This window comes from Schistosoma mansoni, chromosome 2 (assembly GCF_000237925.1).
Source record: "Schistosoma mansoni strain Puerto Rico chromosome 2, complete genome".
Taxonomy (NCBI): Eukaryota; Metazoa; Platyhelminthes; class Trematoda; order Strigeidida; family Schistosomatidae; genus Schistosoma; species Schistosoma mansoni.
In genome coordinates, this window is record NC_031496.1 from 7,582,470 (window position 1) to 7,600,155 (window position 17,686).

Here is a 17,686-nt window from a genome sequence, read left to right on the forward strand (position 1 = left end):
ACCACAAATCCATAATTCTGAAATAAAATTAACCCTAATGGCACTACATTTTATAGACAGACTAATCTGATATCACATTTCATATTTTTGAGTGAAATTCATTCATCCATTTGACTACAGATAATTTTTACTTTATAGATGATATCAGTTCGTGATGGAAACTCGAACGTCAAATTTCTAACCCTAACTAGAAACATTCTGAAGACTATTAAAGGTCGATTTGTGTTCTTTTAAGGGTTTAATGTAATAGACAGTCTGGATATACTTCGCAAAATGGTTATTTCCTTTTCCAAAAACCATCCACTTATAAACACCTTTTCCTCATTGGCTAGAAACTGGTCCCTATACAATACTGTCACCCTTGTATAGTTTCCATGTACATAAGTTTTGCTAAGCCTCTGAATATTTGATTAGCTCAATTTTATATAAACTAATAAACAAAATGATGATAAGACATATTGAAGAGTTTCTAAGCCATCTCGAATTATCCATTCCAAATTCACATACAATAACAAAAGCTGATTCAATGCAGCTCTAAGTATCAACAACGGGATGATAAAAGTTGGGTTTTTTTCGAATATAAAATCTAATTTTTTTCTTTTCAAACTGATGAACAATCTTTTTGTATTTTCTGTATAATATTTAGTTTGTGAATATTGCCTCAAATCTGATTTCTTGATCAATTGAATAAAAATTACATAATTATTCAGGTGTAATAAGATGGAGATAAAGTGGAAATTATATATAGAGAAAAGATTGAAAAGGCGAATATATAGGTTATTTTGACACTTGTTCCTCCCTAATAATTTTCACGTCTCTCTTCTTTAGTTGATTTCCATTTTATCTCCAATTTACTACACCTCAATCTTTACTGAATTTACATTTGACACTTGTAAACATTTTTAATAATATTGATGCTTACACAAAAAAAATGTTGTTATGAAATACTGTATAGAATAAGCAAAGATAGATGGTGGCTAACACTGGAATCCAGGACGCGTGTTTCGTTCCATTTGAGACTCCTCAGTCGGATGCACCTGCATTCCAGACGGATGGACGGCCGTTTCGTTCTAGAATGGGACTCCTACTCAGCATTCACGTGCGAGACTGAATATACTGGGTTCAAATCTACCGTGTGCGGGATCGTGGATACATTTCTGAGGAGTCCCACATTAAGACGAAACTGCCATCCAATGCTTCCAGGTTTTCGATGGTGGTCCAACATTGATCGATTCATGATCCCAATCAAAAATAAAATAATTAACCTGAGATTTAGTGGAAGGCTGATAATAAATACATCTGTGTACTTTAGATCTTCTTCGATCCATGTCACATTTTCAACTATAGACTATAACCCCCTCAAATAACTCTAATTGTTACCCATGAATTGATGATAAATAACTATTGTACAGAGTGGTCAATGACTGTTAGTCGATATAAAGTTCTTCTGTAATGTAGATAAAAATTATTCAGAGAATAAACATAAACGAATATAAGTTGTATAGATGCTTAATCCAAGCTTTTTACTTGTTTTAATATCAAGATATGAAACATCTAGTCAAAATACATAACATCAAAGATTTATTTATGGAAAATAAATTATCAACTTTCCACAATGTTCAAACAATTCAGTATCCACAGCTTCGTGCATTCATTGAACTAGATGGTCTATTTCCTATAACACAAATACCAGCCCTGTAATAGAAAATAGTAACAGTTAATTTAATACTTTACAGATACGAATTATGGTGGTAGTGAGTTTAATAACCAAGCAAAGGTTTAACCATTAGTTTAATGGTTATTCTACCAAAATAATGGGGGAATGATATAAGCGCTGAAACCGATATATTAAATACAGATACAAGGGATGGTACTAATTAGTTCCAGGATCCTAAGGGATCAGAAGATGTAAGATTCTACTGTAGTCATTAACTACTTACTACTTGTATCTACTGATATCTCTATATAAAGTTGTTAACTAGACCTTTACGCCAAGGATTCACCAGATTGTACACGAAGAAAACCACTTGCATCGGTTCAGGTTTCAGGGTATTATCTCAGCTCTTGCAAAAATAATTTGAAATATCAAATAAATCTACTCTATACTTTAAACCGGATTGATTTCAGAGTAAAAGTCAAGATTCTTAATCGAATCCAATCAAAACTATTCTATGCTATACAAGTTTGAATTTAATACACAGTAACTTATAACAATGACTGTCATAGACATTTACATAATCAAATGGAAGTTCCTAACAAAAAACGGATTAGGTTATTTATAGACACCTTAATGAAGATTATGATGATCACTACACATTTACAATGTTTGTTTCCATAGAAAAATGTACTTATATCAGAAAATGATCATTTCCAATGTACTAGATGATCACGGGATTAAACTCTATATTTCACTACATTCACAAGAAATAAGATAATTCATTTCTGAACAGCTCATGTTTATTGATTGTTGTAGTTAATTTAGAAAAGAGGAATGAAATGATGTGATTGTTGGTGTTTCTAATCATTTTGATCAAGTTTCTATTGAAGAAATGCAATGTTCACAAGAAATATATAATCTTAGGTGACTTCACTTAAATAGGGCAATAACATTTAAAAATGAAGATACAATATGTACAACATAATTGGTTTATTGTTACTTCAGGAAAGATTTCCTGAAATGTTGAATAGTTGCCTTCAGTTATTTTTATTCGGAGTATATTAGCTGTCTTGAGGAACTGTTACTTATCATATTTAATTACTAAAAATGCCATTGCTGATTATTATTTGTTTTAACTTTTGATTTATAGAAAAAATATTTGGTTAGTTTCTGATAAGATTTAAGTTTCTTCAGTCAGAAGTCTTATATTACCTATCACTCTAAGTTCATTATTGTAAGCAAAGATGGATAGTGGCTAGCAGTGGAATCCAGGACGCGCGTTTCGTAAGCTGGATGTATCTGCATTTCAGAGTTGATGTTCACTCTGGCACTCGAACCCAGTACCTTTCGCTTCAAACACCATCGCGTTATCCACTCAGCTACTGAGTCCTGATAGCTACTTGCTTATGCAATGGGGTGAAGTTTAAATTCACTTAGTATTGTTTGTTTGAATCTTCCCATCGATGTTTAAGATGGCAACTGGTCAGTCTCTTATTGGTATATCTGCACCCATCTTTGCTTATAACGCTTGAGAATTAAGGCTTTATCGAGGCAATATGCACAGTATGCACATATAGTCAATAAGAGACTGATCAATTGCAGTCATAAGGATCAATGGGAAGATTCAAACAAACAATACTAAGTGAATTTAAGTTCATTATATTTCCAAATCAATCAATATATTAGTCCATTATCATCAAATTTTAATGAAAACTAATAGATAAATGACTACAAATGACTTCCAAGTAAATAGAAATAATCAAGTAATTTAAAGTTCCCTCATTTTTCAGAGTTGGATTCTTGTTCTCAACCTTACTGATAGAATATGTTATAAATGTTAAAATATCTTACTTTCTTCAAAATATCAATATTTTTTGTAGATGGCAAGACTACAATTTATGGACGAACCAATCAGGTATAAGATAACAGGTTTCGGATTTTGGCATGTAATTCACTCATCCATTTGGCTAAATATAGTTTTGGCATTATAGCTGATGTCAGTTCATGATCGAAACCCTCAAATCTAATTCCTAAACTTAACGACTAACTATAAATCATAATTCTAATTCCTCACAGCAGTTTATAACCTTCATTTAGTCTTAATTATTCGGTGGACACTCTCATAATCATTTTAGCGTTGCTCAATGGTCGTCTATGAATTATAGTCTCACCAAAAACACTCATGAACAATTTAGTAGCAGTGAAAATACATGAAAACCCTTTGAAATCTCTTGAAAAATCGATTCAATATTTATCATTAATAAGACTAAACAAAATTAAAACTGGTTTATCCCCCCCCCAATTGGATTAAAATATTTGAGTAATCAACGTTAACAAAATTAATTTATAAGCTCAATCGATTTCTATAAGTTTATATAATATAAAGAAATTTTGTCAAAAGGGTGAATAAAAAAACTACATACCTCACAAGATATTGATGGATCGATTTTGGATATAGATTTATTGATTGCTTTAAACATTGTAAAAGTAACTAAGGCTACACACTACAAAAATGTAAGTAAAAAAAAACAAAAACAATATAAACATTGGAGTTACTAATATTACTAAAAATACTCCTATTTTTTTATTGATACGACTGTAATAGAAGGAGATGAGCAAAAGGAATACATGTTTATTGTGAGCAGTTACATAGCGTTCAATTATCTGTTTGCATATTTCGATGTATTCTGCAATCTGAACTGTCTTCTCATCTGGTCTTCAAGTATTGTGATTACGCCATGCTTTTGCTGTATTGAAGCTCTTCACTCTGTTCGACAACTTCGACGCCACTTCTGGCAACATACTACTTATTAGGAATCTTGTGAGTAGCATCCACTACAGTACCAGTAATAATAATATTAGTGGCGAGACTATAATTTATGGACAAGACAATCAGAAGCACTTGAGGGATTTCAAGGTCACGGCGCCAATTTCAGTACCTGGTGCTCATGTACGATCGGTTCACAGAGAATTTTAGAGAAGACTTGACAATCAAGCGCCTACAATAAATGAGACTACTAAGAAGTTCCAGTATTTGTAATTACAGTAATTAAATGAATTGTAGACGTTGTACAGACTGCCATGATGTTGTCCTTCGATGTAATATATGTTGAAGGAAGACGTTTGCTAGAATAGGAACCTTTATCGCTCGTTCCAGATTGAGACTAAGACATATGATAATAATTGTCGCCAACCGTATAATAAAAGCACCAGTAACATTGGCTGCAATAATCGAAGATGTTACTGAAGCTTCAGCTGCTCAGTGGTTTGAATATTGTAGGGACATATCCATAATAGAAATGATAAACTTACACAACTAGACTAGACACAAACAATAATGAAGCTATGTGGTCGAGGCTGAGAGGGTTTTTGTGACCTTATCATGGCTCCAGATACCAACTATTATGGAGCCATATGGATGAGTTCTTCTACCTTATACATTACGATTTTGGAACCTTTGAATCTTTTTCTAACGTTGACAAGTAGTTGGACGATATGAAAGAAGTGTATCCACTTTAATTATTTGGTTTTGCATAACATATTATTGCTCTATGCTGACTGTTTACTTATTGGCTAACATTTCTGAAGGTCATATTAGATTCGTTCAAAGGTCGTCCATAAATTATAGTCTCATCATATTTGTAGTTCATTTTTGCATTGGTTGTTTGAATCTTCCCATTGGTGTTTACGATCGCAATTGATCGATCTTTTATTGGCATGTGTGGGCTCTATGCGGATTACTTCAATATTACCTAAAGTCACAAGCATTATAAGTAGATATGATGGTGACTAGCACTGGAATCCGGGACGCGCGTTTATTCTCATTTGGGACCGGTCAGCTGGATGTACCTGCATCCCAGAGTTGATACTCACACTGAAACTCGAATAATCATCACACAACTCAAGTATCCACTGCGGTAAAAGTCAGTAGAATAAAGTTTGAACAAACTGTCAATCAAACCATACTATGGCTAAGAGTTTGATTACACCACTTAAAATCATTACTTACTCTTCAGGTTCGTAATCATCGAAGCTTTTTTCTTTTTATGAATCCTTTAATTTATCAATTATTTGTCTTATTTTATATTGAGATCATAAATCAATCAGTGTTAGACCATCAGTGAAAACCTGAAAGCGCTGGCCGGTCGTTTTATCCTCGTATGAAACTCTTCGTTAGTGCTCAAATACGATTCCTCACGGGGGACTCGGTTGTCTGAGGTAGATACCTGTCTCTACCGGGCATAAATCGGATTCCACTAATAACGGCTTCTCACTAGAACTTCGAGAATGGTCGATCAGCTTCGTGAACTGGTTGAAGTTAGACAATAACACCATTGGATGCCAGCTCAGTGGTCTAGAAGTTAAGTGTTCGGGCGCGAGGCCGAAGGTCTTGGGTTCGAGTCCCCCGCGAAGGATCGTAGATACACACAACCTCAATTGGGCAAATCTTGTACAAATGTTATTTTTTTATTTTATGGTACGATGTGGTCTGTTTGATTGGTATATAAACCCAGTATGTTTGAGAATAATGGTTCATATTGCAGAGGCTGTTATTGGTGTTCTGGACTTAACTGGCTAGGCTAGGCAGATATCAGAACTGATAAGTACTCAAGACTGCTCATAAGGCTTTGTGTATTATTGCTGTGATCGATAATTTACTCCTCTCTGATTGGTGGGGATCATCATGTCATATATATCAACTGGGCAAGAACGCACACACACTCACGCAACTCAATCGATATAACACTAATACCATCAAATAACCTACTTCAATCCCTTTTAAATCTCATCAAAAGGATTTATCATTTCATATATGGTAAAACATTTAATTTGAAAAAGAATGTTTTACTGAAATAACCCAACTGACTTGATCACGAAATGGTCCAATATATTCACAGATATCAATTAATTTTTCTTGAAAACTTTCAAGTTTACCATAGTCCAGAAACAGTGACATGATGGAATTATAAAATTTCAGACACGTTCCACATACTAAAACAGAGATATAGAAATAATAATTCACAAAATATGAATTATTGATGTAAACAATGAAATGAGTGCTATAGAACTTCGGGGGGGGGGAATAAATATCCCCTAAATACAGAATAAAATTACTGACTAAATTAGTCATACAACAAGAATTAGATACAAATAAAGTTTATATTAGGCTGGCTTTAATTTTCTAGAGAATCATAAAAATATAAACAGCCCACTTCGAAGGTTAACCTTAAAGTAAACACTTATTTTATGATTACAGTGGTAGGCTTGTGTAGAGTAGTCTATTCAAAGATCATTCACATCTCAAGTTAACCTTGGTTGGATAAACATGGAAAATCTGGAAACATTTGTTAGGCATTTCGTACCTTTATAGGAATTCCCAGAAGTGAGAACTAACGAACTTCAGATTGTCTCGGAACCGTTGAGTTAAAATCAATTACTTTGCCAATTCCAGCTTCATGGAATTTATGGAAGTGCAGCAATATCATTCATTCCACAGGCGATAAGTGTCTTATGTCCATATTTGAATTCTACAGGTTACAGCTTCTCACCAAAACATATGAAGCTCTTCTCAACGTTATCTATTGATTAAAATACGTTTGTTGACGATCGAAGGCTTGTGCCAATTATTAAGTTTGAAAACAGCTCACATCATGAACTAGCTTAAGTCAAACAACCATTAAAACGCCAAGAGAATTCTGAAAGGTTATTTCAGCCCTTGTCAGAGAATCCTCCTCAGTACACAACCAAAACACATTTCATATGTTTAAATTCATCATAAGGATGATTTCGATATTTTTGCTCATGCACAGAACGAAAAAACAAACTTTTAAAATACTTTGACTACAAATTCATTTTAATCTACGAAAACTTGCCTCTTTCTTCCATATCATCGAACAGACCATAACTCAAGAATTCTCTAGGGGCTTCTTAGTTAATATTTAACTTTGCTATATCAGGGACAACCTGTATTTTATTTGTCTACTAACACGTTTTTTTCTATTGTTATAAAATTTAAGATTTAGTATATTATTGAATCATCCAGTACATGACTTTTTCTATCCTTCTATCTTGCATCCGGACTAGATGCACTTCCCGTAACTCATCTCATTATATAACTCGTAGAAATCAATCTCTATAATTCTTATATTTACGATGCTGTGTAATTTGAGTACAAATTTCACAAACAGAAAACAACAGTTCAAATAACTTGTTGGAATGGATAAAGTGTAAAACTGTCTTAATGTCCATTAGTTCGTGCATGTAGGTCTGTCAAACTCAATCTTTTGGTTATGAAAGATAAAATTCTTGTGTCCCGCTTTGCAGCCTTCAGTAGATTACATTCATTAATAAGTTCGGAATGTCATCTTTCAGCATACAGTTTAATATGGTTGAGATCATGAGTCAATTGAAGCTAGACCACCACGGAAAACCTGGAAGTACTGGACGGCCGTTTCGACCCATTGTGGGGCTCCTCAGCTGTGCGCATTCATGATCCCACCTCACAGGATTCGAACCCAGGACCTACTAGTCTCGCGCGCGAGCACTTAACCTCTAGACCACTGAGTCGGCCGGCATCCCACGATGTTATTGTCTAACCTCAACCAATTCACGAAATTGCTTCCAGGTTTTCCGCGGTGGTCTAGCTTCAATTGGCTAATGATCTCAACCATATAAAATTACTAAAATCTCCACGAAACCCCCTTCTGATACAGTTTCATGCATGCTCTTAATCTATAACTGTTCAAGATATAAATTTTTTTGGATTTACTAATACAATCAATCACATATTATAATAATCATTAAGAAAGTGATGGATTGAAAAATATCTGTGAACAGATAACTGATGGGTCAGTAAACCAAAGAAATCTTTCTCAAATGACGATAGGATAGATTAATTTAAATCTGTAGCATGGATGAGATATGCAATATAAGTAGTAAATACACGCTCAAATTGTTTCAAATATTTTACATATTCAGGTGTTAGATACTTTCCTAAAATTAATGGTCTCTAAAAGCTTTCATTATGTTTTAATTTGTGAATCAGTTATACATACAGATTATCCAGAACGATCAAGTATGTCATCCATAATCTATTCAGATTTACACATGCGTAGATAAAAACAAAATTGTACAAAGCGATGGATTATCAAATTTCACAAGATGCGTCACGGAATAACGTTACTTAGACAACCAAAGATTAGGCTCTTTTTGTGATGTCTAAAATTATTTGGTCCGACCACCGATGAGGTTGCAGATGAGGTTTTCTGTCAAATCCTGTTCTAGAACAAAAGAGTTGCCTATTGCTTCCTGGTATTCAATGGTAACCGAACATCAGTCCGTGATGTAAACTATAAAATACTACTGATAATAAATAAGAACTCTCGTCTAAATTAGAGCGAATAGTTTCACAGTATTTGAGCGCCGAGTTGATGTAAGACATTAAATAGGAATAATATATTTGTAAAATCTCAGCGAATGAATTTTAATTAAATCCAACGTTTCGCCTGGCAATCTGGTCCAAACTTTTTCAAAGAATTATAATCAAACATCAAAATTATCGAATATAAATAGGTAGTACATGGTTCTCCGGGTTCATTATACACTGAATAGGTCATCCAATCAACGTTAACAATAAGTCCCAGAGTGAACATCAACTCTGAGATGCAAGTACATCCAGCTGACGAGTCCCAAATAGGACGAAACACGAATCCTGGATTCTACTGCTAGCCACTATCCATCTCTGCTTACTAAACTAGGTATGTTTAAGAGATATGTGATATGAAGTGATGAGTGTTCATATGACATATTGTATAGAAAAACGTAAGAGGTGAGAGGAGAAAATTACATTCACATTATATATTGTCTCTTATCAGTGAATTTATAAGGAAACATACAATTTGTAATATATGTGATATCAATCATATCTGTCACAGTATGTATAAAATGAAGATAATTAAACAAAATAAAAATATAAAAGGTGTAATTTGAAGAGTGTAATTTTGAAACTGTATGTATGTGTCATTTTCAATGTTCCAGTTAATTGTTTAACAAATTCCGATAAGACAACTGATTAGAATCATTGAATGCAATTGTTGTCATTTTAGATAATACGAATTAGATAAAAAACATTAAGGAGTTCAGGTTTTTACTTATTAATGATTAGCTGCCATGGCACTGCTAATTGTATTCCATTCCTCCTATTAATATTGTTTGGATTAACCCAAATGTATAGGGCTTCAGCTGTTTGCCTTTCCTTGTAAGAATTGAAATCTTTTTGAAGGATTTTTGTGTGAACGAAATCAATTGTATGACCCGATTCTATCGAGTGTAATGCTATCGCTGATTTGTTTTCCAGTTTCCTTATATCATCTGAGGATTTAGGAATGTGTTTCAAGCATTGTTTGTGTTCCTTCACCCTCACATTCAGTTGTCTTGATGTTTCACCTACATACGTTGCATTACAGTCACTACATTTGATTTCATAGACACAATTTTGTTGTTCTTCTTTATGTATTGGATCTTTAATTCTTACTAATTTTGATCTTAGAGTATTGTTTGCTCGAAAAAAATACTCTTATATTTTGATTATTTAAGAGCCTGATGATGAAGTTATTGAAAACAATTGTTCGCTCAAATATTGTTCATTTTTGTTCATTTTATACATACTGTGACAGATATGATTGATATCACATATATTACAAATTGTATGTTTCCTTATAAATTCACTGATAAGAGACAATATATAATGTGAATGTAATTTTCTCCTCTCACCTCTTACGTTTTTCTATACAATATGTCATATGAACACTCATCACTTCATATCACATATCTCTTAAACATACCTAGTTTAGTAAGCAGAGATGGATAGTGGCTAGCAGTAGAATCCAGGATTCGTGTTTCGTCCTATTTGGGACTCGTCAGCTGGATGTACTTGCATCTCAGAGTTGATGTTCACTCTGGGACTTATTGTTAACGTTGATTGGATGACCTATTCAGTGTATAATGAACCCGGAGAACCATGTACTACCTATTTATATTCGATAATTTTGATGTTTGATTATAATTCTTTGAAAAAGTTTGGACCAGATTGCCAGGCGAAACGTTGGATTTAATTAAAATTCATTCGCTGAGATTTTACAAATATATTATATTCCTATTTAATGTCCTACTAATAATAAGTTGATAAAATTTATCTGCTGAATAATAAACAACATCTTATCATCTAAGGTTTATTAATCAACTATTATTAATCCTTAATAATCATAATTTAACATAAGATTATCAATTTCAGATGTTTACAGTCGGAATCTAACTAATTACTGATTGTGTTGGAATTCAATTATGCAAATATATGTCTTTATATTAATTGGGTACAGTTGGTAATGATGAAGTCAGTATATCAGTAGATATACCGAAATTGAAAGTATCAAAATTGTTTCATGGAAAAATTCATATACCTAACATATAACCATGGTAACTATTTTGAATTCTTATATCAAATAGTCAAATCATATCTTTATAAAACAATAATTTTATTTAATACTGATAGAAAACTAATATATAAAAGGTGAATGTAAATCTAAACTGAATTCAGTATTTGTAAAGTTTCTTTAGTTATAACTAGATTGCATTTGCATATAAATGAATGTTAAATCATGGTCATCTGACTAAAATGGTAAAATATTTATGTAAATTGTTTTATGGCAATTGAGAAACTAAACTAAAACAAGGTATCTTGCTTGCTGTTACACATGATATTGTATCTATTCTGTTATTTACACGTATCTGGAGTGATTTATAATTGATTGATAGATCCCGCTAGGCGGGATCGTGGATGCGCACTGCTGAAGAGTCCCACAATAGGACGAAACGGCTGTCCAGTGCTTCTATGTTTTCGACGGTGATCTAGCTTCAATCGACTAGTGATCTTAACTATAAAATTAAAACTGTTGAATTACAGTTTACAGTATCTACAGACTATGAGTAGAATCCATTTCATTAACGTAGAAAGTATAACTGATATGCATATTATTACGTACATTGATAGATCACTGTTTTATGACCACTGTCACAGTTTTCTAGTCCTTTAGTTCTGTATACATTCTATCTACCAGGTTGTAATATGGTTATTATTCTAAGTGACTCAAAATCCCTTTTACTATATTTCAATGTACTCTTGAAAAAACTGATCGTTACGGTTGGATTCGATCACGTTTCGCCTACTTCACAGTCAGGGACATTACCACTTATCTATTACAACCACGAATGACCATCTGAAAGAAAAAAACAGATGCATTTACAATTGAGTGACCACTGATTAGTAACCAGTTCTATGTATAATATGCATTCCTTATTGTTGATCAGATTATATCAACCAAGTTAATCTAATAACTCAATGGTAGTATCTCTAACTGTGAAGTGCATGGCAAGAGATCTAATTGTATAAGAATGATCAGTTCTTCCAAGAATACAAGTATACCTTGGTGATGAGTGCCAAATAAAATGTAACCTAAGTTTAGGGTTTTCTTATCGGTTACCTTTAACCACCACCTTAAAACATTCGATTATCTGTTTATGGAACTTTCTTTTCTCTAAAACATTAAACATTGATTCATACGTTTATTTTGTTGGTGTATTAAATTTCAAGATCTTAAATTTCTATTTTGAAATTGATCAAAATAAACCAAATTTATGTTTCAGATGATTTAAATTTACACAGGAAATGATCTTTATTAGTTCTAAATTATTTGTATTAGCTCAAATTATGATGTGGAAATGAATTCGACAAATATTAATCAAAAGATGAATGAAAGGCGAGATTATAATTTATGGACAAGACAATCAGAAAGCGTTTGAGGGACTTCAAGGCCCCGGCGCCGATTTTAGTTCCTGATGCTCATGTACGATCGGTTCACAGAGAATTATAGAGAAGACTTGACAATCAAGCGCCTACAATAAATGAGACTACTAAGAAGTTCCAGTATTTGTAATTACAGTAATTAAATGAATTGTAGACGTTGTACAGACTGCCATGATGTTGTCCTTCGATGTAATATATGTTGAAGGAAGACGTTTGCTAGAATAGGAACCTTTATCGCTCGTTCCAGATTGAGACTAAGACATATGATAATAATTGTCGCCAACCGTATAATAAAAGCACCAGTAACATTGGCTGCAATAATCGAAGATGTTACTGAAGCTTCAGCTGCTCAGTGGTTTGAATATTGTAGGGACATATCCATAATAGAAATGATAAAGTTACACAACTAGACTAGACACAAACAATAATGAAGCTATGTGGTCGAGGCTGAGAGGGTTTTTGTGACCTTATCATGGCTCCAGATACCAACTATTATGGAGCCATATGGATGAGTTCTTCTACCTTATACATTACGATTTTGGAACCTTTGAATCTTTTTCTAACGTTGACAAGTAGTTGGACGATATGAAAGAAGTGTATCCACTTTAATTATTTGGTTTTGCATAACATATTATTGCTCTATGCTGACTGTTTACTTATTGGCTAACATTTCTGAAGGTCATATTAGATTCGTTCAAAGGTCGTCCATAAATTATAATCTCGCCGAATGATAAATCTAATTAAAGAAATATATTCGTTTAACGAGCATTAACTAAGTAGAGTTAGTAAGTATTTATCATAGTGTAACATTAACTGACAAACCGATGAGAAGCCAAGGAGTAGTAGACAACCGTCCTTTTTTAGTATGAGCCTTAAAAGTGAAAACAAATAAACCTAACGAAACTCGATCACAAAACTTCCATATATAAATCCGCTAACTATCTCTACAAACACATACTTTAATCAAAATGGGAGTTTGTGGAGTTTGTAGTAATTTCGGTAGTGGAATTCATCAGTCGAACTAAGCTAATGGTTAAGTGTTCGCACGCGAGACCGAAGATTCTGGATTCGAGTCCCACGTGCGGGATTGCAGTCGCACACTGTTGAGAAGTCCCATACTAGGATGAAACGGCCGTCCAGTGTTTTTAGGTTTTCAGTGGTGGTTTAGCTTGGATCGACTAATGAATTCAACTATTAACATGTTTTAATAACAATCGTATACTCATTGGCAGCTAGCTTTCAGATGGATTCTTCAGGTTTTTATGGAACATAGTGACTAGTGAAGTTCAGATGATGCAGCTTTGACACATTTATCTGTAACAGTTTTTGGTTTAATTCATTTACGATCTAGAGATTCTAAAGTTGAACAATCAGGTCTCCGAAATGCGAAGATTGGAAAGAGCAGAATAATATAAACTAACAAAATCGAATCCTAATGCAAAAAAGAATCGTGGGGATTTATATATTTGTCCTCGTTAACTCAGAAAATGACATATGAGGAGAGACCATAATCAGATGCATAATCCCCTATTTTTAAAAAAAGCATCTTGTGTTTATAATTTCAAGCCCCAAGGCTGAACCTATGATGGTATTTTATCTATCCAACTTTTACAAAGAACCTCATGTGTCTGGACTCTTCTGGTTTACATCTATCTTAGATATCACTGGATGACAATTGGATAAAATAGGAAGTGTTGAATATCAAATATTTATTTAGTTACTACTTACTTACGCCTGTTACCCTCATCGAGGAGCATATGCCGCCCACCAGCATTCTCCGTCCAAACCTATCCTGGGCAATCCTTTCCACTTCTTTCCAGTTAACATTCATCCTTTTCATATCTGATTCTATTTCCCGGCGTAATGTGTTCTTTGGCCTTCCTCTTTTCCGCTTCCCTTCCGGATTCCAAGTTAGGGATTGCCTTGTAATACACATTAGTGATATCCCCAATGTATGTCCTATCCCCTTCTAAGGCCTTTTCCTAATTTCCTCTTCAGCCGGAAGCTGGTTTGTCCTCTCCCATAAAACGCTGTTGCTGATGGTATCGGGCCAGTGAATGTTGAGTATTTTGCATAGACAACTGTTTATAAATACTTGTACCTTCTTGACGATGGATGTAGTAGTTGTCCACGTTTCAGCTCCGTACAGTAGGACTGTCTTGACGTTCGTATTGAAGATTCTGACTTTGGAATTAGTTAACAGTTGTTTTGAGTTTAATATGTTCTTCAATTGTAGGAATGCTGTCCTTGCTTTGCCAATATTTATTTAGTAGCCTACACAAACTATGATCGTCAAATGACCTAAAGATTCTAGGTTTGATCCATCTATGAAATCTTCTAATTATGATTACAATTGAGTTTCACTATTAGTAGCCAACATAAATCGAGTTCATTTTAATTCATAATAATTACTTCAAAATAACATTTAACTAATGTTACATGTCAACACTGATAATTATTAACTGTAATTGAAATTAAACTGACCAAGCAACTATTACTTACATTTACCATTAAAAGTTTTTGGATCTTTGGTCTGTAAGAAAATAAGAAAGGGATTAAGAGAGAGAGAGAGAGACATGGGGGGAGAGACGAATATTCATGGATAAAAACAAAAAAAATTAATGAACGATAAGTGAAATTTAACTAAGTATTGTTTGTTTGAATCTTCCCATTGATGTTTAGGACTGCATAAGCAAGTGGCTATCAGGACTTAGTAGCTAAGTGGATAACGTGAAGGCGTTTGAAGCGAAAGGTACTGGGTTCGAGTGCCAGAGTGAACATCAACTCTGAGATGTAGGTACATCCAGCTGACGAGTCCTAAATAGGACGAAACGTGCGTACTGGATTCCACTACTATCCACTATCCATCTTTGCTTACAAGGTAAGTGAAATTATTTTTAAACCTTCTAGATTTAACAAAATTTAAGGCATATATATTGGAAAGTAAATGAGGATATAACTGATCATTCTATCTGATCTCTAACTGATTAATTCAAATGAATAAACATTATAAAAGGCCATTGTATCAAGCAAGAATAACGAATATAGAAGAATGTACATACTTTATTTCCCATCAATGAAGATCAGTGAAATAACGGCAATAAATATGGCGAAATTATAAAACATCAACAGCATTTTCTTCTTAACAATTCGATTGTTCATCATCAATTTACTTACTTACGCCTGTTACCCCTCATGGAGGAGCATAGGCCTCACACCAGGATTCTCCATCTAACAATTTTGAATTTACTATGTCCCTCTTTAGAGCATATCAATTAAAAGGTTGAAAAGTAGTTTATCTATTCAAAAGTATACAGTTCTTAGTCTTACATATCCTAGTAACTCTGATTTTTAAATATTTGATTGGATCGTATCTCATTTTATACTATCCATTGCAAATTGATATTTTTTTTACATTCTGAAGTAATAGATCACATTTGTAGATCTTGTTCATCATATACTGATCTCAGTTAGTTTACCAATGAGAAACAAGTTAGTATTGGACAGTTTCATTATTCTAGTATGAAACTTCTTAAAAGTCAGTGCTCAGATTATGGCTTCAGAGTCCTGATTACAGAACCTCATCAGGTTTTAATTTTTCATTTATGAAAAGTTTCATAAAATGACAAAACAGTTGTCTAGTATACCCTGACTTTTAATGATGTTCAAATGAGGTCAGTCTTAGATGAGTGTAATCTTCGGAAAACATATTCAACTAACTTATCGCTATTGTTTCTATGTTGTGAATAGATTGAGAAATTTCATGAAATGCATGAATTCATACCACGATTCTAAGTTTGATGTTCTTACTTTATTCAAGAAAAAAGCATCCACATAACATAAGCAGATTTACTGTTATTTGTATTGTTTATAGTTTTCAGAATAGAGTTTTAGAAAGAAGTTAAATCTATTGTAGGTAAATAAGCTTAACAATATGAAACCATATCAATATTTAAACTTCACCCCATTGCACAAACAAGTGGCTATCAGGACTCAGTAGCTGAGTGGATAACGCGATGGCGTTTGAATCGGGCGGTACTGGGTTCTTGTTCCAGAGTGAACATCAACTCTGAGATGCAGGTATAGCCAGTTGACGCGTCCCAAATAGGACGAAACGCTCATCCTGTATTGCACTGCTAACCACTATCCATCTTTGCATATTAATATTTATTTCATTATTTTAATGTGAAAAACTTTCATACTTTACTAAAAGCCAAATTGATATTGTTATATCCGGATGAGAACAAATGAATGGTAACCGTTAGAAATTATTTATGGACTGATATTATAAGAATATTCTTATTGTATGACTATTATATGACTACTAATATATGTATATTCATATTTATTTCATTAGAAGTTCTTATTTGACCTATTGACTATTATCATACGATTTATCATTATTGAGATATTCTGAATTTATATTAGTAACAGTTTCTCACAATCACAACCATTTTTGGCTTGATCTTGTTACAAATATTATTTTCTATTTCATGTTGTGTTGTGGTCTGGTGTTCGTATATAAACAAACTATGTCTAAAATATATGATTGGTATCACGAAGGCTGATATTGGCGTTCTGGATTTAACAGGAAGAGCTAGGCGGAAAAAGGACCAATCTAAACACTAGGCTTCTCGTACTTCTGTATGCGTCAAAGAACGGTTTAGATTAGTTTATATGATGGTTCAAAGAAAAAATTGAAGATCCAATCTATACTTCGTTAAAAATATAGACTCTGATCTCGATTATCAACTACTATCAAAAATCCCACCTTAAGTTCAACAGGTTACCCTTAAGTAATTGATATTATATAAAATGGGGAACTGGCTGAATTTTCTAGAAATTCACTATCTAAAAGATCGATTTGTTATATCGTTCTACATTAGATTAAAAAAACTGTTGTGAGAACATTCTCAGATTAAAATAAAATACTACTTTGATCCTTTCATTTATTCAGTAGTTTCATAAATAACATAGTTGAAAGCATAAGTCATTTGAAGCTAGACCACCAAGGAAAACCTGGAAGCACTGGACGGCCGTTTCGTCCAATGGTGGGACTTCACTGAAGAGTGGTGCGTGATTGGCTTTCATTTCAGACGGTAGATTACTGTTTCAGGGCCGTAGATGGTCAGACTCCGGCGGGCAATGAATCGAACTGGACCTCTAAG

At 33.4% G+C, this 17,686-nt stretch overlaps 1 protein-coding gene across 1 annotated transcript in view; it reads right to left on the minus strand.

The window, feature by feature from the left end:
* Positions 1–1,566: 1,566 nt before the first annotated feature.
* The window catches only part of Smp_028840 (hypothetical protein), a 20,794-nt gene continuing 4,674 nt past the window's right edge, over positions 1,567–17,686 (minus strand). Inside the window, exons 4-7 of the mRNA XM_018795534.1 lie at positions 15,021–15,051; positions 6,525–6,649; positions 4,081–4,161; positions 1,567–1,695 (exon numbers count right to left, since the gene is read on the minus strand). Coding sequence (XP_018649837.1) covers positions 1,669–1,695; positions 4,081–4,161; positions 6,525–6,649; positions 15,021–15,051 — 264 coding nt within the window. The 3' untranslated portion in view covers positions 1,567–1,668. The remainder of the gene's footprint in view (positions 1,696–4,080; positions 4,162–6,524; positions 6,650–15,020; positions 15,052–17,686) is intronic.